A 26,386-nucleotide genomic window follows, 5' to 3' on the forward strand; every position below is an offset into this window, starting at 1 on the left:
GTTGCTTTTATTGAACTGTGCCTGACACAATTTCAAAAATTTCCTCTTAAAATGTAGTTTCCATAAGCAACCTAATAATCTCTTCCAGCTCTTTGGCATCCATGTAATTCGGGAGCTTTTCATTACAACTAACAAGTAGATTCCCTCCTTAAGCCTTTTCCTTTTCACTTTATGCATGATAAACATAAAAAAACCCTATTGTCCCTTTCTTTTTTTGACATTCTTCATTTATAGTTCCTAAGTCGGTTAAAAAAACACAATTTTTCCATCTAAGTAACTTCACCTATGGCCATGTTCTCCTGTCTGAAATGCAATGAGAACAGATCTTTAGTGATGTAAGCAAAATATGTTTCATTTTAATCCCACATCTGGGGAGATGTGCTTACATAGCCATGACTTGTGGAGCACATGGACAATAATCTACAGGTTCTTTTCTACAGCAGTAGCTGACATGACTGCTCTGCAATCCTTTGTCCATATTCTAGCTTTAGTATCTTGCACATTTCTCTAATTATCTTTGTTTTCCAGATTATTTTAGTAATTTATTAAACTCTTGTTCATTTCTGATTGTCCTTACTTCACAGATCTCAATAAAAATAAGCCAAAACCTTGTATTCAGCCAACATCTCCTGTAACAGCTTCTGCAAAAGGGATAACTATGCAGGCTGTGGCTGGTCAAGCCAGCAAAAAGATTTCGTAATGTCTGATAGATGTGACTGAAAAAATGAGACTTGGAAAAGTGCTTGACGAGATATTTCAATAAGAAATAGTTGCTAGTGAAGGAAACTAGCAGCAGGTTCAAAACAAAGAAACAAACAAATAAAAAACCAGAAAGATTCCCCACACAGTATGTGTCTGTTTGCCAGACGTGTGTGCTAAAATTTTACACTAGTTGAGAAAGAAGCTGCATAAGTTCATAAAAAAAAATTCAACAAAGGTTAGTTTTTACTAAGGAAAAGAAACATACTGCCTTTGGCTAAGGCAATTTCTTACTTCCACATTGTAGGACATTGTGAATACATTAGGAATGCCTGCTCAAGATGCAAATTCTTCATCAGGTTTTAATTTCTTGTTGTGAAAAAGAATAACAAACTAGAATAGATTTCAGTTTTAATCTTATGGCACATCTTGGTGTTCAACATAACCTGCAGTTTTAAACCTTTGCAAAACACTAACTAGATGTTAAGGAAAATCCAAATGTTTTGCAATGAACACACATTGAAATACATGTTACATATAATGTATATTTAATTTTCCCAATCTGTGATCCCAAAACTCAAAAAAATGAACTTCACTAATACATTATTACCATTTATTTAACAAGTTATTGTGGTAACTTTATTGTCACAGCTTTATTTAGCAGTGATTTACCTGAAGCAGTAATTTCAATATATTTTGGCTAGTGATTTGAGGCATTGCATTGGAAAGAACATTAAAGATCATCTAGCCCAACTACCCTGCAATAGGCAGGGACACCTTCCTAGACCAGGTTGCTCAGAACCCATCCAACCTGGCTTTTTGAATACTTCTGGGGATGGGGTATCCACCACTTTTCTGGTCAGACTCAAGGTAAAGAATTTCTTCCTTACATCTAATGTAAACCCACCAATAATTTAAACCCACTACCCCTTGAAAATGTCTTAGGCACCAAGTAGGACGCTACCTACCTATTCAGTAAATAATTTATTTCCACCCTTTCATCACCTATTTTTGCTGTCAAGTGACTTTGCTAGTACCTAAAAACCTAAGAAAAGTGGCTAGGAAAGATTTTGGCTGTTGGTTCTGGGATAATTTTTTCTCTTATCTTATATTTACATATACATAAACAACAGGACGGGTCTGCTGGAGCAGCTGTCCCAAAGCCTTTATTCCATCACAGCCATCAACCTCATTTTACAGAACCAAGCAAGGGAGATGGAAACAGCTTCAGCCACTTGCAACAGTAAATAAGTTGTTTTCAGTTGTACAGTCTTCTAAAAGTTTTCTAGTAAGATAATATTAAAAGCTGACAAACATTTGCTCTAGTCAATTAGTACACTTACATGTACCTTGTTTCTAACAATGCTTACTTGTAATGGTTTAAAATAATGGATAAAGCTTTATTATTAAGCTTATATAATTCCACAGTCTTGCATAACATGTTTTCTAATGCCTGTCTCTACACAGCACATAGCTCTATTGTTTCTTGACCTTGCATTCCCAACTTTCTTGCATTTCTTTACTCTGAGACTTGCTTTCCCATAGCTGAGTCTTGTACCTCATCTTTTCTATTTCCCACAATTCCCCCTCTCTGTTTAATCCTAAAGAAATCCCTTTAATGACTTTGTCATATATCAATTACCTTGTGTTACATAGCTTCACTACAATGCTTTTTTACTTATCTAGCAAAACTGCATTACCAGATTTCTAAACAAGGCTATATTAATAAAATTTATGTATTTCTTTTTGTTTATTAAAGGTACTTCTTTAGCTTGTTTTAAGCATTTTTACTTTAAACTACAGCAGTTCTAATGTTTCAAAAGTCAATTCTCAGGGCATGAGTCAAATCTGGTAGTAAGTGCTATCTATTGATTTATTGTTTCTATTCCCAAGGCCTTGAATCAAAGTCTTCATCATCTTTTACACTAACATACAGTAACTGAGATCAGCATACAACCACATAAATCCTGTGAACGCTCTGTATTTTCCTTTCCTACATCTCTTTCTTGAATGAGAAAAGCTTCCTTGATGATTTTGTCCATTATCTGTCACACATACTGAAGTGCACAAGGCATTATTACTAATATCACCACCACAACAATCAAAACATAATAAATCTGTCCTGCAAAGGTCCTCAACCAACTTGCAAAGTTCCACCTCTCAAACAAATCGTCTAACTGTGACCCATCATCTCTTTTGATTGGAGATGTTATATCTTTCAGCTTTTGTATACAATTGTGGATGGATTTGGACTGGTCAGACAAGTTCATACAACACAATCCTTTAAATTTCTCACAACCATGTCTTGTGCTAGAGAAAATCAATTGCTGCTCTGTTTTGTAGGGTGGCATGTCTAACACTGCTACCATCTGTCAGCACATCACGGATTGCAATGGATGTGGCACTGGCTTGCTTACTCAACCAACATCCAGCCCGATCTAATTGTTTCAATGCCATTGCTGAAGCAAGTTGGGGTAATATCAAGCCTGCTGATATTAATGGGAACAGCTTTTTCACTTCTTTCTGAAATTTGCTTTCCCACAACTTTCTGAAAGTCTTACACCTTTCCTATTTCCCGCATTTGGGTTTGATTTTTTCCCCCTGAAATATTTCTAATAAGAGGTCAAAACAATTTCAAGAGTCAATTGCTCCAAAGATTCTCACAATAATGCTGATTTACTAGTCTCCTTGCTCAACTCTGCCACAGCTAAGTCAAATAAATACAAATTGTAGAAGTATGGCTGTTAAACATATTTGTTTTCTTTCAAGTCATTCTGGTGGGCTTTTTAGATAGAAACCTTTGAACTGAAAATAGATATCCTTAGTCTTCCATCTTTTCTCTCAATTGCATTGTAATGTCCAAGGTCACACTCCTAGTGGTACTAACACAGATGTGCATTTGGATATGACATTGATATATTTTAGCTATTTCATTTTTCCAGCTTATTTATATTTGTGTCTATATTTATCCCTGTATAAAGAGAAATGGCTTGGTGTTTCTCTTGAAAATGTTATTTTCATCAATGGTCCACTATGAATAGTGGTCGCTTATGAATATGTTAATCTTTACACCAAGGGAACAATTTTCACTTGGAAAATAACTTCTGAAATTATTGAATTTCAACTCAAAGTCCTCTCCTGTATCTACTCCAAGCTATTACCTTCAGAGACATTCTTTTTTTTTAGAGACAAAATATTTGCAAAAAATAATAAACTGCAGAAAAATAGATGTTTATCTAGTAAAATATTTAGATTCAGTTTCCTGACAAGAAGCACCATTCTTAGCTGGATGCTACCAGTATAACTCACAAACTTCATTTGTATGGTGATTAAAATTCACACTGATTACAGAGGCTGAGTAATTCCATTAAAGAGATATTCACCACAGGCTAATATTTATTTAATGTGCTTTTTGATCTTCGGCTGCAAGCTTAAAAGTAGGTTCTTGAAAATAAAAAGTGGCCATGCTTCTTTTATGGATGAACATTTTACTCTTTCAGATGCATCTAAGTCTGTTCAAGACATCCACCTTTGGGAATTTAAAGTTTACAAATCATCAGCTACCTAATTTCCACATTTTAATAACCTAATCCTGCAAGCACTCAGTCTGTCATTTCCTTGATTTAGGGATAGCCAAAAATTTCCTTGCAGTTACAGCTCCCATATCATGCCAATGTAAAGCAACAATGTAAAGAGCAAGTCGTGTTTCACTACACTGTCCATAGCATTACTAACAGTGATCGCCAAGACTGCAAAGCACAGAAGAGAGCAGGCTGGGATAAGACTTCAAAATGACAGGAAAGGGGGTCTGGGATGGAAAATGAGAATGTGGAGACGATTCCACACATGGATAAGGAATGAGAACTGCGGCTAAGACTGAAACAAAAATCAAAACACTCATTCAGGTAACTGGAGTAAAAATAACTCTCACACTTGATGGGGGACAGGGGGACTATGAGTCCTTTCTCCCTAGAATGTGCATTTATGAAGTAAAACACATCCATAAAGTACAAAATGAAGACTATTCAATCCCTGACTTTTAAGTATTTTCTGTTATAGTGGTTATTGGTCACTCAGATCTAGAAAATCCTTATAGTAGAAAGAGCAACTGTTCCCAAACAATTAACAAGAAAGATTTCAGTCTCCCTTTTGAAGAGGAATCAAAAGGAATGAGATTAGCTTTCCAAGAATCTTAATAATACGCCACTGAAAATACAAAACTGATCATTCTTCCTGAAAAATATGGAGACTTCAAAAATCACTTTTACACAGAGGAAAACCAGGGCAATTTAAAGAACAAATACAGGCTGGTTGGAAAATTGATCAAGACCAACCCTGATGAGAAAGAGTTGGGGCTGCTGTTTGACAGAAAGCTCAGTCTGAGCTAGCTCACAACTTAGAAAGCCAACCCCATCCTGGCTTGCATCACAAATAGTGTGGCCAGCCCATCAGTGGAGGCAATTCTGGCCCTCTAAGAGACCCCACATGGAGTTCTGCATCCAGCTCTGGCACTTCAACAAAAGACCTGCTGAAGTGCATCCACAGAAGGCCAAGAAAAAGATCAGGAGGCTGGAGCACCTCTCCTTTGGAGACAGGCTGAGAGGGCTGGGGTTGTTCAGACTAGACAAGAGAAAGCTTCAGGGAACCTTATAGCACCTTCCAGTACCTAAATGTGGCTACATGAAAGATGATAGAAAAGACAAGGCTTCAAACTGAAAGAGGGTAGATCTAGGTCACATAAGAAAGAAATTCTTCTTTATGAGGGTGGTGGGACATTGGAACAAGTTGCCCAGAGAAGGTCTAGGTATTCCTTGAAATTCCAGACATTCCTGGAAATGCTGAAGGAGAGATTGGATGTGGCCCTGAGCAACCTGGTCTAGTGAAAGACCATGTCCATGGCAGGGTGTTGGACTAAATTATCTCTAAGGTCCCTTCCAACCTTTCTAGGATTCTATGAATACCGAGACTAAATGCTTAGCAAATAAACAGGAGTGATGTTGTAGGCAATATATATTTGAATATGATAAAAAATATGTAGGCTTATTCCCATTATTATAGACAGCAAAAATTAGATTTAAACCTGAGTTTAAAATCTGTACCTTTAAGAAAGCAGTGTAACACCAGCTGGGCAGGTCAGGATATCCTGCTAGTGGCTATTTTTAGCATGTTTTCTTCTCAATGACTTTGCAGCAGTACCTCTAGAGATCAGATATGGTCTCTGAGGATAAATTAAGATTGGATAAGACTGAATGAGGTTCTCTGTTCCAATTCCATCTCCAAGCAGGGCCAGATTCAAAACTGCATCTGATTGAAATCATAATTCACCTGCAGGGAATCCCTTCCTTGTAATATGAGAATACTTACACAGCAGGAGGCAACCAAAGCTGTCAAGCCTTTTGACATGGGTATCAAGTGGCAAAGGTTGATCTGGCAAACTCCAATGAAGGGAATGAAAGGTCAAAATGAGTTTTGGGTTTGAGCCTTATGGCACTTATGTTGAAAACACATTTTCTGATTTTAATTGTCTTCAGTTTGCTTTCTATGACAGCATCAGAGAAACACCGCATATACAAACCTGGTAACCTATGTTGTTTCAAAGATGAGCTTTGCAATCAATAAATATCCTGTTACTAGTATAATACCAAAATCAGAAAGAAATATAATGCACCCAACATCTGAGTCCATACATAGTTATCATTAGTATTTAAATTTTCCAAGTTGCAGAGAAGGTTCGCAAAAATCCAGATTTAAAAAAAAATTTAAAAGTATTTTTAAAAAATAATCATCAGATCTTATTTTTCTGAAAACAAAACAACACAAATATTTATAGTTTTAATTTTTCTATTACAGCCAGATTTTCCAGTCCAGTAGTTTCTATAACTAACAATATTCAAATGCACTTAAAGCTTGGTAGAAGAATCAGTCTGAAAATTAAGACTCTGTTCAACCAACTCATATGTATTGAGTTAATTTTGGCAGGTAACATGCTCTGAAAACAGCAGTTTATAATGGAAATGATGACACTGTATCAACAAGAAAGGCAACAATACAAAAAGAACATTCAAAATCATAATTTTCAGTACAGTGAAATAGGGCAGCTTCTGAGCAGGAATGTGGAAAATGCCACATGCCACTTTTCTGATGCTTCTGGGAAAATGAAACTAAAAATCCTTCAAATTACATAAAAGGCTACTCTAACCATAAAATGCAGATGAACCCAAAGACTGCCTATCGATAAGTAATATACAAATCATGAAAAAGCTTCTCTATAGAAAAAGAAATTCTTCTAAACTATTTAAACATAGGATCTGTTCTCAAAATCAGTGCCAGCTAACAAGATTAGGTACTTAACAGTTTCTCTAGTGCTTTGGAGAACAATGCAAGAATCAGCTGTGAAAAGCCATGCAGCTTCCTTAGTAGACTTAAGATCATGATCTACCTGATCGTGAAGCAAGCCACTGAAATGCATTTACCTGTTTCCTGACTTGCTCATCTTTCTATCTCTTTCCTATCCCAAACCCTTGTCCTCTAAATAACAAAAGGTACTACATGTTTATGTACTATAGCTATCAGGTGACCACATCTTTGCTCATTGTACAGTACGTTGCATTCTCTATAATGCCAGTCATTATTCTTCCTGACTTCAGTAACTTTTTCTAGCTGAAGCATTTAAGATTAATGAGGCATTTGTTCTCAATCAAGGCACTTTATACGAATACAGTTACACTTTCAGGATCCATGCAGATGACTTATTTAATATTATTTGATTTTTCAGAATTGTTTTGGGGGACTGATTTATGGGTATTTTTGTCCATTAGTGTAGACCGTTCTGTATCACTCCTCTCTTTTGTCAATAACTGTTATCAAACATGACCTACTGCCTAGTAGAATATAAAGATATATTATGTATCATGAATGCGGGTATATCCTAGAGGGTGAAAATTTGACATAAAGTATTGCAAAGCATACTACTTCAGCTACTTAAAGATGGTGAAACTGCAAGAAAACAGTATGCTTCTGAATCTCAAAATCAGTTTCCTATGATAACATAAAATGGAATAACCATGAAGGAAGAAGTCTAGCTCTATCAATCTAAATCCATATAGACATTTTTCTATTTCTGCATTTTGATGATGTTCATAGCTGGGATCCACACATAATAGATCTTATTGAGCTATTAAGACAACTTTCCTTTCTACAGTGCTCTCATGCTTCACCACTTTGCAAAGTCATACTAATATACAGAAGCGTAATAGACGTCAAATTTTCCATAAAGTTAACATAACTTCTGTGATCTTAAGAAAGTATAATTTAACAGAATTTTAAAACAGTTTTGTAAGCAGAGGAATAAGATATAATTTTTCCTCCTAAGAAATGAACTCTGAAACAAGGTTGTACCAATGTTTCATAACTTCCACTAAACCTCAAGACCATTATATTCTTCATTACATATAATTTTCTTTCTCCTTGTTTTCCAATCAACCTTCTCTTCAGGATTTAATGCCTTGGCCAGAAGGGAATTTCTCAGATGGGCCATCTACAGCTAAACCTTTTTCTAGGAATCAATATGAAGTGTAGAGAAAACAATTCAGGGAGTCAGTATTTACTAACAACTAAATCTTCCCATCTTGTGCACTTTTCTGAGATAAAAAAATAAGTTTTGGAAGAATGTGTATATATAATTCCCATAGAGAGCCAAGTCTGTTTCAGATCTTCTGTAACAGTGGCAGTTTTTTAGGAATGATTATCCAGAACAAGAATTTAGATTAATATGACTTTTTAAAATTTAATTAATGTAGAAACTTGAAGTCTCATCTGTGTCAGTTGGAATGTAGAATACAGTCACACTATATTCTTTCTCTACAATAAAAAAAAAGCTGTGCAAATATAGAATCTTTTGTAATTTCATCTCCCTCTCCAGAGAGATTTAAGGTACTACACAGCAAATTAAAACACAATTAGAATATTATAAGTTAAACAACAGGTATAGAAAACACATTCTGTGTTCAGTTTTAGTCAAAAAAAGGTCTTGCTGGGAAAACCAAAGGACTGGGAATCCTGCCATATATGGAAAAGCTGAGTTTGTTCAGCCATGAGTAAAGAAGTCTTAGGGGAGACTTGATCATCAGGTTCTGGTATTTAAAGGGTAGCTACAAAGAAGATGGAGATTCCCTTTCTTACAAGAAGTCACATGGAAAATATGAGGAGTATGGGTGCAAGTTATTCCTAGAGACAACCTGATTAGACACAAGAACAAAAAATTTCACAGTAAGAACTATTGCAGCCATCTCCCAAGAGAACTGGTGAGTTTCCATACGTTGGATACCTAAAATTCATCTGAAAAGGGCATTAGGCCACTTCTCCTAGACTGTGCTTTTGCCAAGAAAGATGATTCTTGATGCTGCCTTCCAAACTGGTATTCTATGACTGTGCGATAAAATGATGAAAATCTAAAAATTGATTCAGAAAAGAAACATATTTTTAATTTAATTCTAAGGAAGCAAAAACTTCAGACTGCAGGTTGGTACAACCAACTTCAATTGCCGATTTTTAAATGGGAAAGTAGCACTTTAGGATAGCAGTATATTTAATTTACTTGTCATTTTTAATGTACAGAAGATTGGTTAAAAGAGAACCATATTATCCTAAGTATAATTCTAGGATTAAAAAGAGGTATTGTACTATTTTGAAGTAAAAGCTCTTAGGATAATCTAAGGTTATCATCCAAATTCTGAAGGGACAGAAACATTATTCTAAAATGACAAATAGGATTAAATACTTATCAGCAATTATTATTATGCTGATGTCAGGACTGAGGTTCCACACAAGCAAAAGTACACTAGCATATTTAAGTTGTGTACCAAACTAATAATTTTTTCCCCAAGGACAACTACAACTACATTGCTTGCAATAAATAATACTGTCCAAACAAGCAAAAGAGAACTATAGAAAAAACTAAATTAAGTGTCTATTTCATCATTCTGCCTCAGGGCACAGTCAAGCCTTCTTCAACTATTCCTGAAAAATGTTTCTATAACAATTTTTTAAAAAATCAGAGTAGCTTCTATAAAATCTCTATATATCCTAGCCCTGTCATTCACTAGTTTTAGAAATAGAAATTAATAAAAATTCATGGCATTGACTCCTGCTGATGCAGCTTAAAGACTCTACAAGTCATTTTTACCCTAAAAGACAAGACAGACATTCCCTTTCTTACAAGAAGTCATATGGAAAACACGAAAAGGAGTCTCATGGAAAATACAAAAAGCAGTCACAAGGAAAATTCCTAGAGACAATCTGATTAGACACAAGAGAAAAATAATCCAGAATTTCAATTGCTATGTTACTTTTAATTATACACATATAATTTTACATTATGGAATGTGACTTTTTTTCTTTCTATCTTCTCCTAAGAAGATTAAGTCGTTTCAATCCTCCCTTATGAAATGATTGACATCTATCAGGAATGACTGAAAGAATTTTTGTTTACTGCAACTTCCATTGCAACTCTTGTATCTTCCATCATGGATTTTTTAACATTGTATGTCTACTGTTACACACAGTTCTTCAACTGGACTCTTAAAAAAGATGAAGAGAGCAGGAAGATTGTTCCATGGGGTTTTTCATTTAGGCTTTGCTTCTAGTACAACCTTAAGCATCCTCATGCAAGGTTTCAAATTCTATAGAACTGATGACATGTTCAGTTTGTGATCAGAATGGTCACAACTGCAGCTGGCAGCAGGAACTACTGCTTAGGTAGAGTTTGCCCTATTATGTGTGCACAGCTGACAACTCATAAATTGCTGTCTGCTGAACTTCATATGATTTATTTTTTAATGAAGTTTAACACTTTGGTAGCGTCACATTACATAAACTCTCCCAGTTTCTGTGCAATCATCTTAAACAGTTTGAAATAGACCAGTCTAGATTTCCAAACATGCTTCATAACAACACAAAAAGTAAACATAAATGATGCCCAGTAATTTATTGTCTTAATGGTTTAATGGTTTATGAGGATGATGGCTAGTGCTCTGGAGATGTTACGGCTGAGATCAAATACATATTGCTATGTGTATTTGGCAACTACTATTTCCATCATCTCTCTTCTGCTACTGCCAATATCAGAATTTAAAACATCAAAAGTATCTGAAATTTAGGATTCATGGAATATTTTGCTTATTACTTACTCCCATGACCTGCCACAGCTAAAAAATCTGTGGCCCGTTCTGAAATAGATATCTCTTTGTATTCTGTCATTGTCTAGGATTTAGAAATTGATAGATTCACCACTTCTTCAGTATTTTTCTTGTTATCTGAGATAGGATGACTGCCACCTACTTCCTGGAGTCATCCATTTTGCACCTTTTAAAAAAATAACACTATATTTTCAAGGCTGATGTCACCTCACCTAAGCTCTGCAAACTCTCTTAATCACTAATAGCTCCGATATTGCTATTAGTGCAAGATCTGCGTGTCAAAATTTTTGAAAGACCCTATTATTAAAAAAAGTGAACTTGACATCATTCACGTGCATGTACTTAACCAAGCATTATCCACTTCCCTGAAACAGCTGGATTTCTGCTATTTATCTTGGGTAGCAGATACCTACTATCTACTATGACTACATCTTGCAGGTGAAAAAGAACAGTTCACATTTGCATGTGAGTGGCATGTAGTAAAAAAGACTACAAGAGAGCAGACAATAGGACAGTTTATAAGTAAACATAAAACTCATCTAGAGGTCTGTTCAGTCTCCAATATTTCATTAAAACTTTCCAACCTAATGATGACTTAGAGCATTAAGAATGGAACTTTATTCCACAAGCATATCTGAACGAAGAACTCTCTAGGGGTGCAAATTAATTTCTTTCAGGTTACCAAAACAGAACTACAGAAAGATGATTTTGTAGCTTCAGCAATTCAACTGTACAATAATAACCAATACACACATAAAATTACAGCAATTCAGTTAAATATATAACAGGTAAAGCTTACATTTAAAAAATTGTCCAAATGGCTAACACATATTGTCTAGTCTTTGCATGGTGAAAATAGTGCTCTATTTCAGTCCTATTATCTTCTCACTGGCTAACTTCTAAAGTACAGAAATACAGTGGGCCTTCTCTACAGTTTCTAGAATGTGCTTGCAAAACTCCAAATCTAAAACCTCACCACATAAAATTTTTGTTCAGCCAAATTCTATATGATCTTGAAATCTCTTTCACTACTTCATCTCATCTCCTGAAATAATTTGGCTAAAAAAGTACTTTCCCTTAAATTCAGATTTTCCTTAGCATCAGAAACTTACATGCATCATACAAGAATAACCCCAAATTACTCAGTAAAATGTCAATAATTCTCATCAAATTAATGTTTTTCACAGGTGTTAATTTTCCACATTTAAGTCCACCAAAGAAAAATTCCAGTCAAGTTAAAAGTTTTAAACTTGCCACCAATACCTTCCTTTCTCTATCATATTACCAAGCTCCTCCCTTAATCAACCCTTAGTGAACATAAATGATACTTCAGTGCTGTTCTTAGCATTCAGTTACTGCTGCCACCCAAATGACCACTTCAAGATTATTTGTAACCTTAAAACCCCAGAACAATTTTAGAATCCTTTCTACAACACATAATTAATACATTTTAAGACTGGATTCTATTTTACAATTTTTTCATGACTTTGTTTTTACAAAAATGTACAAGAATCAAAAGATACACCTAATTTTCACTCATACGTGTTATTTTTATATTGCAGTTAACATCATCCCAAGGCAACATCTTAAATTTTTCAGTGTTTTAACAAAAAATATGTGATTTAATCATACATGGTATTTAATGAATAAGGATGTGCTCCTTAGAACTTCCCAACTTCCACATAATAGCTGTAATTCCCCTGAAAGAAGCTAACATTTTTAATTTTTATTGAGTAATGGGGCTTTCTAACCATGACTGTTTAACAAATAATTAAATTCTGAGCTTACAGCAACAGACTTACACTTTTCCCCTTGATATTCCCCTGAATCTAGAACAGTAGTAACAAAAGTATTTCAGAAGATCCTCAAATTCACTTCTGTCTTAAAAGGAAGCTGTAATAAGGTATTCTGGTAACCAATGAAAGATGAAAATTGGATTATACCTATTTAGGAGAAATTTCTTTTTGCGTTCTTTTACATGCATTTTAATTTTCAGTTTTTTGCTTGAATAATGTTTTTCACAAAACCATATCCTGATAGCCAATCCTTATCATAAGTCTATGAAACTATGCCAAGTTTGTCTTTCAAACTGCCATTACATTTTGCATTGAACTCTACTCATATTTTACATTTAGTTTTTCCTCAGCAAGTATGATCAGAAAAAATATGCAGGCTGCGTATCACATGAAATAATGCACATGCCACCTTTTTTTTCTCCCTTAATCTCTAGTGTGTTAGATAGCAAAACAACTTACAGCTGTCCAGGCTTTTTTTCTGCATCGAGAACAAAGCCACTCATTATGGATTTCATGAGAAGGAACACCATAACAACCTAGAATAAGAGAGCTGGATTGATTATTATATTCTGCCTTTTTATCAATGATTTCATACAATTCTGTTATACATAAACCGTAAAAAAATACATTGTCACAGGACATGTCTGTTTTGTCTTGTGACAAAGGAGACTTTTAAAATCTAGGCTTACTGTTAATTCCATAGTCTATGAAATATTTCTTCCCAGAAATTAAATAAAAAGAAGAACCCACAAAAATCCCCATAAGAAAACAAAACAAAAACCCACCAAACCAAACTAAATAGCAAAAACCCCAAGCTCCCAAAAAAACCAAAATCACAATGAATTTCTTACTTTTGTCATTGCATTATCACATCACCAACTCTCCATGAAGTAAAAACTTGACTCAATGTACTGACATTTATTCTGTGTAAATATACCATATTTCCAAATATCTTGGGGACTTCTTAGACTTAACTATTACAGTTCTACAGTATTTAGTAGATACTGTAGAAAAACCTATGCATTCATCAGTTACTCTTGCAATAAAAAAGAATGTTAAGTGAAGAAAAATATTGCATCCCCAAATTTAAGAGCAATATTCACAAGTTCTCCAGGAGAATTTCACCCCAACTACTAAAAGCACACACTAGCATCACAAAGATTTAAAATAGAGAATCAAAAGAGTATTTAAATCACTAGAACAGAAAAAACAATGAAAAGTCTGTGATCACTGAAAGACTGAGAGATTATCCAAGTTAATTCTTCAAGATTTTTCACAACAATCATAAATTACAGAATATGCAATGTATTTTTTAAAAAAATTAGCCAGACTGAAGCATTACAAATGGAAATGTTCAAGTTATTTTAAAGACACTCTAGAACCCTAGCTAACTATTATTTATCACTATAGCAAAATTCAAAATTACATTTCTGCCAACAGAACATTTAGATTATTTACTTGCATGAACCCGTATGCAGCACTTTGCACATGAAATAAGAAGACTCGTTCCATCTTCTTCAACAAAGGCATTTGATGGATAGTTTTCAGTGTTTTCTTCACTATAAATAAAACACATCTCCGGAATAAGAGGTTTAGTCTTCTCATTTTCTGCCATCAATATTTCTGCTGAGTTTGCTCCACTGAAAATAGGAGTTTCCTCATCCTGATTGTCTGGCTGGAAAAGAAATAAAATCTATATTTAAGTAAAAATCCGTCTTACTCTTCCTTTTGACAATGATGAAACTATTCCATCTCTCCCAACTATCAAACTAAGTGTAACAATCTCATGAGAAAATTAACTGCTCCTAGGTATTTATAACAGTCATTCTGCCTTGATTGTTCCACATAACTATGGCATCTGGAACAGCACTCAGCCTGCAAAACAGTATTATTGCAGTGGTAGGGTATTTCTTGGAACATTTAGTTGGCCCAGTACAATAAAGGCTTTTTTCCTGGTTTCCATGCTGAGGAAATTCCAGTTTAGCACCTTCAGAATTAGCAGCATAGTACTACAACACAATTTTCACTAGATATTTGATGCAGTAATTCTACAAGACAGTATCAAGCAGTGTTCTGCATTAGACTGCTTCCAAGAGAATATTTCTTCTCAGAAGCCCTAAATACTGTGAAGACACCTGTTTCCTCAACACTGAATGAAGACAGTGTAAAACAGGTTCTGATAAAAAGTATTTAGAGATGGACATATGAGAAATAGTTAGAAGATACAAACCTACTTGGGTTCACCACACCAAAAAGTATAATTTCAAGAGAAAATGCCTGCACACACATGCACAACTAACACTAACCCAGCATAAATGGTAGTAGGAGTCATGGCATCTGCAGCCAAGGATAGATAGCACGTGAACAAATATCAATTCTAATTTTAATGGTGGTGAGTTTATATACCCTCTTACAAATGAAATTTGTAAGTTTAACTTTTTTTATAATTTCTTGGGTATTAAGTAGCCAGGCAGCTATTTCACATTTTATCCAGATACAAAGCTGTGAGAATCTTGCTTACCTTATAGTATGGCATGAGAAGAGTACAAATGGCACAATGAGGTTCCTTTTTTGCACAAACTGTATTGTATTCTTTTTCAGCATTGAAATTGGGTGTTCTTGTCTGCCACAGGTAAACAAGAGGCTTGGCCCATATCTCTGATTCTTGAACTTTCTCTTCAATTAAGGTCGTTTCAGGCAGTTCTAAAAGAAAGCAAACAATGGCTACACTGTAGTCATGGAATGAAGAAAAACAACAATGAATCTGTTACGAAGAAGATCAAACTATATTACAAGAAATCTGTGTGCAAATATGGATGCAGAAGTCTAAAAGAACTTTGTGTCAGGAAAAACCCACAATTAAGTGATTTGACATCTATGTCATGAGCTGACTGCTTCATGTACAGCATAAGTAGTTTCCTGTTTTCATTTTGTATTAGTATCAACATCATTATGTCTCACTCTTCCACTGTCTCCTTAATCCCTCCAAACTGTACACCCTCTCCCTTCTTGCACACTGCTCTGACTTCCTTATGGATGGAACATATTGCATCCTGGCAGCAGCACCAGACAAATCACTCTAGTCACACAGGATGGCACCTCACAAACTCTTCAGGAAGAATAACACTCATTTTACAAAGTGGAAAAAAAAGCAAACGTTATAGCCAGGGAATAAAGGGGAACAATCAGATCTAAGAAGCAGAGAGACATGCATGCTGGATCATATGGACAGTGCCTACTAAATCCTTCACAATCAATGAGAAGATATGGAGGTGTCAATCAGAGTAATACTCTGAATGTGGAAAGAAAAATGTGAAAAGTTTTGAATTAAACATCCTGATAACAAAAACACTGTATAATGTACAGTCCTTTTCTAATGATGTACTTAAGAAAAACTGTTCACTTCAGAAGAAAATTCCAACACAGAGAAACATTTAAGTACCTTAAGCTGATCCATCACACTCCTTCAGCCCATGACTGCTTTCTCTACTTCATGAAAAGCAGGGGCTTTATGGGTATCCTATGATAAATGTGTGACACATGGCTACAAAATCACTATGTAGTTGGCAACATTTTTATCAGTGTTGAATAAAATATTGACTAAAATATTTGTCTACAAGCAAGCCAAACGTAATAAAAATAAATTAATGAATATATCCTGCATGTGATCTCTAATTCATTTTTATAGTTTCTCAAAAGAACTAATATCAATTCAATAAACATTTGCCAACAATCTGGGTAGAAGGGCCCAAAGAAACAACTGCAAAAAAAGTTGTCAATATTTAGCAGCAGAGCTTTCTGGTGGAAAACTTAGCTTCAAAAGAACATCAGTGAAGAAACAGCTGAACACAAAGAGAAAATGAACATATAAAATGCCAACATTACTTTTGTAATTTTTTTAATTACTTACTTTTTAAGTTAAAAGCTTAACAAAGATTTGCTTAAAAAAATCTGTCCAGTTTTAAAGAACTGCAAAAAACATAGCTCTGAAAGTTATTTCACTAGTCCTCTTCCTATCTATTAAAATTTTCCTTTAAAGAGCCATGTTAAAAGTATCTTCAGCCTTAAATATATATTTTTTAAATTCTTCCTTTTAATTATTTTCCTTCAGGAGCTCGTTAACTCATTGTCTGAAATATTTTCATCAGAGTTATGACCTCACAGAAAATTCAGAGCTAGATTCTCCCTTATGAAGAAAAGCCACAGAATTTGTTATGAAAGTTTGTAATATCTTCCACACCTATTATCTACTCTGAAACTGACATCCTTTGATTGCACCACTCCTTATCACCACAGAATAATTCTCCCATGATAGCTGAAGCCTTTCCCAGAACCTCAGCTGATAATACTCTTCTTTATTCAAAAATCTATCATCATATTTATAGTCCTTGAACTAATTCTGAGTTGATAACTGTGGTTCTCTCATACGGTGTTCTGGCTTTTCACTGCAGACTGCTCAGTTCATGACTATATTGGTTATTAAACGAAAATAATATTTACATCTTAATTCCATATAGACTCCATAATTTCAGTTCTGTCGTGTGATTTTTACAAAGGCTTTTCCAACCAAGAAATTGAAAAGAACACAAGAGACAAGAATATACTTAGCTTTTAACAGCCTTTTGTTGCTTTCAAGAGTTTTTTATTTGTTTTTGAACCTCATTCCAATCAAAGACAGGGACAAGATGTCATATGCATATGTACCAGACTCTATCTTTCACAAACTCATACAAAACTAGCACTATTTTAATAAATTTATTTTCTCCTTTATATTATGTTTAGACCAGTTTCAGCTAGCTATTGACTAGAAGCAGAAACACTCCACATTTATTTGCCTCTTATCTCCAATGTCCATAATTCTGAATTCTATGTCCTTCTATGTCCTTTGAGGTGCGACTGTCTTCTCCATGATCCTTACTGCAATATTCTGTCTCTGCATGAATGACACAAGCTCTATGATATGACCCTCTGGTAAATTACACCATGCAACCCCTCACTCTTTTCTACTAAAAAGAAAGGAAAAATACCCATCCTCCTTTCAGAGGGAGGTTCCCTAATCCAACACTTAAAGAAATGGCTCACTAACAGGATACAAACATAAAAAGAAGACAGAATAGACATTCAGAAGGATTACAAGCTTTGTCTGATACTCTGTTATCAGTAATGTAAGGGTAGTAACTTCCAATATTCCTGAGGAATTTTTGAGCCTAAATTATCATCTTTCAAGGGCTTCGGAAATATTAATTCATCTTCTTATAATCAGCATTCACCCACACACACTGAAATAATCAAATGTCAAAAGAAATTGGTGTTTCAAAAAATTAGAGAGTACATGACCCCACTAGAAAATGTGACAATGCTGCCTTGAACAACTTCCTCACCAGATAAGAACATGCAATCTTCTGTGTAACTATTCACCATCAGTAGAACTTGGGCGGTTTTACTTTGTGTGCTTTATTTTTCATGTATGTGCACCAGTGAGAGGAAGAATTTCCACATAAGCTTCTCTGGCAGGACAAGTGGAGGTACCTTCCTGGTTTCCACGTAGTCAGAGAAGTTATGCACCATAAATGCAAACTGAGAATCTGGCAAGAAAATTAAAAGAAAAACCAGCTCTCCAACTGTTTGAGAGTCGGCATAGAGAGCATAATTACTTGATGTAACAACCACTGCTGCTTGGCACAGTTTATAGCCTTTCTTCACTTGTTCATTTGATAATACTAACGTCCTATTTATGTACAAAAACACTGTGGAAAACTTAAGTGATTTTTAGATTTTTTTTTTTTTCTGTTTATCCAGCACTTCTCACCCATTTTACTTTCTTAGATTACTTCTTTCATTACTTACTGTTTAGCTGAAAAACAATCAGTGGCTCAGTCTAAAATAAATTTACTTTCCTAGCTCACATTGTTGCATGCAATTTCAGGATAGATATTCAGGGGCCTCATGCGAGCTCAGTGTTTCTCTAATCAGACATGTCTGTTCGAAGAACACAAAACAACTATAGCATCTAGCTGGCTCCATTCAAACTTCACCTTAACTGAGGGTTTTCAAAGTAAGAACAATTTGTAGTGTTCGTACTGACTGAAACATCTCGGAGACTCCACTGTCATCAGCAAGCATACTTTTTACTTCAGCTGTGAATCAGTGCCAATTGAAAGTACTCAAAACCTGCAAAAACTGTAGTGGAAGAATCTGTTCCTACAGTGGAAGATACATTTCCCCCCGCATCTCACAAAAAAACTGGCATCTTCTTCATAAGGACAGTATGTAATGTTTCAAGAAGAGCTGCGATCATAATGTTTCACTCACCTGACATATTGGCATTTTTCTGAAAGAGCATGAGAATGCTCTCAGTTCTGGTAGATCAAGTTTTGATGAATAGTCACTTCTGTGATGCTGCCAACCAACAACAATCTACAATATGCACCCATGTGATCACGCCTTTATTATGGTAACCTAGCCTTGCTCTAAGAGCAGCTACCAATGGCCCAAGACTGGCAGTTTGAAGGACAAAGGTCAGACAATGCAGTGATACAAAACATAATGTATATCTATAGGGAGCATTTTCTCTATACAGCACATGAAACAGAGCTGGAGAATCTACCTTCTCTTCTGTGTCTGCTCTAACTCAGACCAAGTCACTGATGCGTCCTCACAATTTGCTGACAGTAAGTGCATGAACAGGACCCTGCGCAGGTGTGCAACAGAACTCTTTGGTGTGATCTCTGGTGTAATTTTTTTCATGCTTTTTGGCATGAAAACATACATTTCAACTTAAGAGGTAATCAGAACAAAAGTAAATAAAGCATCCTTAGTATTCTTTAATACAGAAACTTTTAACTCAACTACGGTACAAAATACATCTCACTGTCAGAGAAAAAATTAAAGGAAAATACAGGATTTGAGCCTGCTAGCCATGATAGGGAAATCTGCACATCAATTGACAGCACCATACAAGAGATTGCACACTCATGCATAACACATAGACACACTGACAAATACCAAGGAAAGATATTTATTTGGCAAGTCTGTAAGTATGCACAGTTTTTAAATACTCTTACATGAATGAAATCTATTTCTTGTAACTTCTGTTATGTTTCTGGCTGTAAATTCACACTGACTTCTAAAGTGGACCAGTATCAGTCAAAAAATGTATTAACTAGATGATGTAATGCAGCCTATGCTTAAATATGTAATATCTTATTGTTACCATTAACAGCAGTCAGAGATCTTGAATCCCTCTAAACCACCTGGGCATTTTTACTTCACTGCAAATATTATGTTTTGTTGTAGTGTTACTTTTCCAGATACAATTTATAATTAGTTTAAATATTCTATTTCCTGAAAAAGGTTAGACCAAGTGCTCTTTTTTCCAACAAAAAAGCAGAAATACTTGACAATACAATTACGGCTTTAAAGAAATGCATAACAATTGACATAAATCTTACTGTATCGTATTGTGCTGATTTTGGTTGGGGTATAGTTAATTTTCTTCACAGTAGATAGATGTGGTTTGGATTTGTACTGAAAATGGTATTGATAGTACAGAGATGTTTTTGTTATTGCTGAACAGTGCTTGCACAGCATCAAGGTCTTTTCTGTATCTTGTGCCACCCTGACAATGAATGGTACAATAATATTCCAACTGTCTCCCCAGTGTGGTTGGTGGGGGAGTGAGTGAGCAGCTGTGTGATGCTTGGATGCCAGCTGGGCTTCAACCACAACACACACCATTCAGCCATAGTATTATTGACAGTACAAGGTGATTAGCAATGCTAAACTTGATTATAGTTCCTGTTATCATATTCATACCTGAAAAGGTATCAATAGGGATTAATTAATCTCTATAATGTAATTTTAGAAATACCAGTTCTCATAAATGTGATTATTCATATGCATCTCTACCCCTTCATATATTTAAGAAACATGAAACAATTCATTAAAACAAACTGTGTAGACAAAAAGAAAATTATAGCCCAGGATCTGTTTTAATACAAGGGAAACTCCTTCCATAGCAAAGTATTTCTAAACAGTCATTGTGCTTTCCAAGTGAGTAAGTGAATGAATGAATTGTTTTCACTAATGTTACTGGTTTGACAGTTCGTGGGAAACTTGCTCCAACACACAAGGCTAATGCTTTGAATGGTTTTTGCTTACTAAGTCAAACTCAAATTATCAAGCAAAAAACATTTGGGCCATTTGCAGAATGGGCTGCTGCCAGCATTCGCTGATTTAACCCAGCAGATGTGAAAAGCCATAGACACTAATACAGTACAATTTGCTTTTGCCAATCTCAACAATGATTTTGCTGCTTGGGGTTATGTTTCACTGATGTTTTCTGGCTTTGTACAGCAGCATTCTCTGCTATGAAGAGCAGAGAAGCATCTGTTATTTTTCAGGTAGTTGAGCATAATCTCAGCCCTGGGAGGCATCATCTATAGTTTCAAATGTCCTGGAGGAAATAATAATAATACAAAATTAAAAAAAAAAAAAAAAAAATTAAAAAAGACCATGGAGAGGAAGTCTTGTACTTGAAAACTTTACTGTTCCAGCAGTGTATCATCAAACTTAGTTACAGAAATTGTCTTTCTTTTTTGTTCAGCAATGAAAGACATAGATTACATAGCAAAATATGAACAGAAAAAAAATTACATTTATTGTACTGCTCAAGAACTTCCATTTCTTGCACGGAACCACTGAGTACAAGTAATGTGAAATATGTATACACTTTTGATTAGAGAGCTTAATTGCAAAATAATAGTTATTAGCACTTTAGTTCTCATAAAAATTTGATGTAAAGATAACTATACTGAATCAGAGCTCTAGAAGTTCAGCCAAAGAGCTCCTGGATCAAATCAGATTTAGCTCCCAAAACTAAGTAATAGGGTGCTTTAATAAAAAAAACTTAAATATAAAAAAAAGTGGAAGACTTCAGTTGTAGCAGATCTCAAAATGGTTTGAAAGTTTGAGAAATTCAGGATTAAAAAAAATAATTAAAAGATTATCTGATAGATTTGGAAGATTTAATACTGGGATACTCTGGTTTTCCTTCAGCATACTATTAGAGCTCCATAATGAAGCTCACACTTGTTTTGTGATTGACCTGTGTATTGTGATTGCTACACTTCACTCAATGTAATTTGTACTTGTATTGAGACTGAACTGTATATTACAATTCAACAGCCTAATCATAATTTGTATCTTCAATGTAATTTAAGTGCATTGCTCTATCACTCTGCAAAATCAAAATCCCATGTAATTTCAAGTAATTTCAAATATGAAAAATCTGTATTATTCACTAAAACATCCACACACAGTCTATCTATTAGAACCTCTTAAGAGTGTATTGTACTCTTTCATGAACTGCACAGTCAGCAGGCTTTTCCTAAGGGTGGGTGGTATCCACTAAAACAGTAATGATTACTTTAGCAAAAACATTCTTTCTGATTTGGTGACAAATAAGAACCTAGTAATAAAAATCTCGTCGTGATTAAGAGTGGCTGCAGAAAGGACCACTACCTTTAAAACAGTAAATAAAGTTATTATAAATACTAGCAAAGCCAGGAAAAATCTCATCAACAGCTTTGAAAACCCTGACCATGATTTTTCATGGAAAGCAGGAAGCATTGATCCCACCGATACTTTGGATGAATATGAAAAACTGAAAGGTTCTAAGAAGTTGAAGAAAGGAGAGAAAAGCAGACCTTCACAGATTATTGGGTATTTATTTACGAGCACTACTGTGTAAGTTACAAGAGGAGAAATTAACATGTGGAATATGTAAAATGACCTTGTCAGGCTGTACTGAACTCCAACCTTTCTCTCTAACAAATCATGAAGTAACTAAAATGTATTTGATTTACATTGCAATGATTCTGATAAACTAACTTAGAGAAAACTCTGAGGATTCACAGCATAGAGATTCAGTTTACATTTAAATCATACAGAACTACAGCGTTGTTATTTTTGAAAATAGTAAATTTTGGTTTTTGTTGCTAACTAATTCCTGCAAAAAAAATGCTATTTGAAACACTAGATCATACAGATATCAAATAATTACAAAGGGTAAAAACCAATCTTGCATTCAGAGCATTCCTTAAGTAGCTGCATGGCACATGTACAGCTTTTTTGTGCATACAGAATGAAGAACTTAACCTTAGCAGTTCAGGTTCAAATTATAGAAGATGTCTACTTATTCTCTCTACTTAAGCTGAAGCACCAGCAACACATTCTTACTAGTGCTCAAGTCCATGAGCTATCCAGTGTCTCCAAAAACACAGTCACTTACCATGTGCAGAAATCAAATTTAAAGGTGACCCACTAGTCAGGCAACTTTTTAAAATGTGGACAAGATGCCAAAGAAACAGAGATGCTCTTAAATCTCTATGAACTGCTAATATGAAGTATTTACAGCATATTAGTATAATAATTTTCATTATTGCATATATTTATATACACAGTATATATTAAATATAAAAGTAATTTCACCTGTCTTTGCACTGTGTAAATTTAAATAGTAGACCCTGTATTTATAAATCTGTTCAAACAGGTATCTCAGCAAAATCAAAACAGAAAAGAAAGAAGATCTGCTGAAATCTACTGCACAGCCTATCAGCAGAAAACATAGTTGTCAGTACAAAACCACTTCAAGCAAAATTACAAACTAAAAATTAGCATATATCTGCTTTATTGAAAAACTTTAATTCATAGCACTTATGAATTAGACAGCTGCTTTCTCAGTTCCACTCCCTCATGTAATTTTTCACAGTTCTTATAAAAAAAATTCCATATTTTGCATTCTAATGTAATCTGCTTGTGGTTGTTGTACTTATCACAAAAACATCTGATCAATAACTAAAATTACACTGGAATTTTTAGGAACTGATACTGCCATCCATATACATGCTTACTGATTTACTAATTAAAGACCATAGTCTTCAAGGGTACATATATGTACAAAAGTGGGAAAAAAAGAAAGTTTTCTTGCCAATCATCTAGGATTGGCATTAAATTGCATGTCTTGCCTATTAATAAAACGAGTCCCTCAGATACAACAGAATTACTTGGTGGTATTTCCTTATTTTGAAAATTAAAATGCAACATCACTGACCACACTGCCAAATACTATAGGATCAGACAGTCATTCAATTATTATATATATATGCTGCTAGAGTGCTTCAGAAATAGTACAAAGCAGAGTCACCAATATACTCCTGTTTTATGCTACAGAATCACCAACATATTCCCGTTTCACACTACTATAAAAGAAGAAACAGTACCAAGTGAAGAAAACTTATTTTGTGGTTATTTTGTATCTCTCAAGCAGCAGGAATCTAACCCACATCATAATACTACTCCAGCACAAGTTCCTCTGAGGCAAAACGCAAGTGAAATTTGAGGAACACGGTTACTTGAATGTGTTCAGTTAAGGCTGTTCAGAAGTTCTTCACTGAACCAAGGCCTCATTATAAGTTAAGTATATAAGTTATAAGCTAAGTATAGAAGATACAACAGACTCAATCACTGATCCAAATTCATGACAAATAAATGCCCAAATTAGAATTATAAATGTATATCTTCAAGTTATAGCTCCTGCAGATCAATAAAAAAATATTCCATAAACACTTCATACACTAGAAAACAATAGTATTTGAACTCCTTCAAGAATCAATTTATTAAATGTAATTATTTTGTATGTTAAAACATATATTGCATATACTTCTCAGCCAAGAAAAGACAGTAAGCAAAATCCCTTCGTATTAAAATCAAATCACTTCCAATACTAATGGTTTGCAATGCAGCTTCAGACTTTGACAAAAGTGATGGTAATTCTATGAACTAAGTTGGTTTTTTTTTAATTTGAAAAACTAAAGTTATTACTAGAATAACTTACTAGGCAATACTCTGCACCAATACATCGATAAATTAATCCTTTGTAACTGCAAGTCATACGTTTTTTGTTTCTCTTTGGACCATAACTACAGAAACAGAAGCTCAGCTCCAGAAGATCACCCTGCAGAAGGGATTCCTGTCTCCTTGGTAAATGTCACATTCAGTTTGCCTTCCAACTCCACTAGAAGGCAACTGAGAGGCTGCACTAATGCAGCAGGAAATCCATTTTCATTTTGGCACACCTGATTATGAGGAATTTTACATGCCTTTCTATACAAGACTGCAATTCTATCCAGTCCTTTATGAGGTAAAGTACCATATTTTAAAGCTAAGAAAACAGCACAATTAGAGCTGCAAGGTTTATCTGAAGAACCCTTCAGTGATCACAACATATACTGCTGTCCAGAAAATGTGGATAAATGTTAGAAGAACTGGTTCATATTCCACTCTTGATCAAAATATTGGCTCATCTCAGATCCTGTAGGTGTCCATGGAAAGACAGATAACTGATACTCATAAAATATGTCACGGGACAAGAGCTGCCAGTGCTAATAATCAAAGCTGTCAGTTCTTGCCATTTCTGCAGATCAGCTGCTGGCTCACAAGGTTAGCAACAGTAAAAGGAAAAGCTTTTATTTGACCTTTTAACACATCTCTTTCCTAAATACCTACTAAAGATTATACAATATTTCTATAAAAGTTTTCTTGGGGTTTTCAGAACACCACATGCTTAGTAAGTGTCACAACTTTTTCGTAATTATGTCAATCCTACATTGAAAATTGAATTTAAATAAAACAGAAGTAATGTAGGTACCAGAGAAAAGGACAGAAACCACATTTTTCCTGCACACTTATACTGTTGAAGGGGTAGATAGTGCTGGACTCTTCACCTCTTAAATGATGATGATACATGAAAAACATACATAAATTATGTGCTTGATTAACCCATATTGGCACAAAAGCAAAGTATTTTAAAGAAGTAAAACTTCATACAACAAAACATTATGGTAGGGAAAGCAATACTGGAAATTGTAATACTAATGCAGTAAATATTAACATGCCTCTATCAACTGGTTAGTGAATTCTTATTCAAGTCTTATGTATGCAACATCAAGAATAAATTTAACATTTCCTTCTGAAGTAAGTAAGAATCTTCAAGCAAAATCTCCAGCTTTAAGCTCTGAAACAAAATAATAGTAACTGCATCTACAAGTGTAATTTTCACCTATTTAAGCAGGCTTAGTCTATTTATGATACTGAACAAGCCTTAAATGGTTTGATTTCTAATATCAAATCAAGCATATCTCACAGGATTCTGACAGTGAATGTAAAAACCAAGGCTTAGTACTATCTCATAGCAGAAGCCATTGTTTCCATTTACAAACTCCTCTCTTTCTGTTTCCTTATCTTAGAAACTAATGAAAGCAAAACTACTTTGAAATTCTGATCATATTTAAAATGTTGAAGAACATATACAAAGAGCCCCACACTGAATTCAGTCTACACACTCTAATTACATCATTTAGGGCAACTGGAAATTTTAGCCAACTTCAATTTAAAAACAGTTTCTAATGTTGCGTGACCAGATAGTGCTGGAAAGAAATCTCTGGGACCAATCAATGTGCATGCAAAGTTAGTATGCTTGCTCCTTCTGCTGAATTTGCTTTTTTATTGCTTAAGTGAGCAGAAATACAACTGTATTAAATACAACAGAATATTATTACCACAAGTTAACATACTGCACTGAGTATAAGATCAAGGTTCATTGCATGAAAATTGTTAGCATGTTGAGTGTGACAT

At 34.6% G+C, this 26,386-nt stretch overlaps 1 protein-coding gene across 1 annotated transcript in view; it reads right to left on the minus strand.

The window, feature by feature from the left end:
- KDM4C (lysine demethylase 4C) overlaps positions 1-26,386 on the minus strand; it is a 236,753-nt gene that overhangs the window by 78,922 nt on the left and 131,445 nt on the right. Inside the window, exons 13-15 of the mRNA XM_079330009.1 lie at positions 15,213-15,394; positions 14,150-14,366; positions 13,151-13,227 (exon numbers count right to left, since the gene is read on the minus strand). Coding sequence (XP_079186135.1) covers positions 13,151-13,227; positions 14,150-14,366; positions 15,213-15,394 — 476 coding nt within the window. The remainder of the gene's footprint in view (positions 1-13,150; positions 13,228-14,149; positions 14,367-15,212; positions 15,395-26,386) is intronic.

The sequence above is a fragment of the Erithacus rubecula genome (assembly GCF_903797595.1).
Source record: "Erithacus rubecula genome assembly, chromosome: Z".
Classification (NCBI taxonomy): domain Eukaryota; kingdom Metazoa; phylum Chordata; class Aves; order Passeriformes; family Muscicapidae; genus Erithacus; species Erithacus rubecula.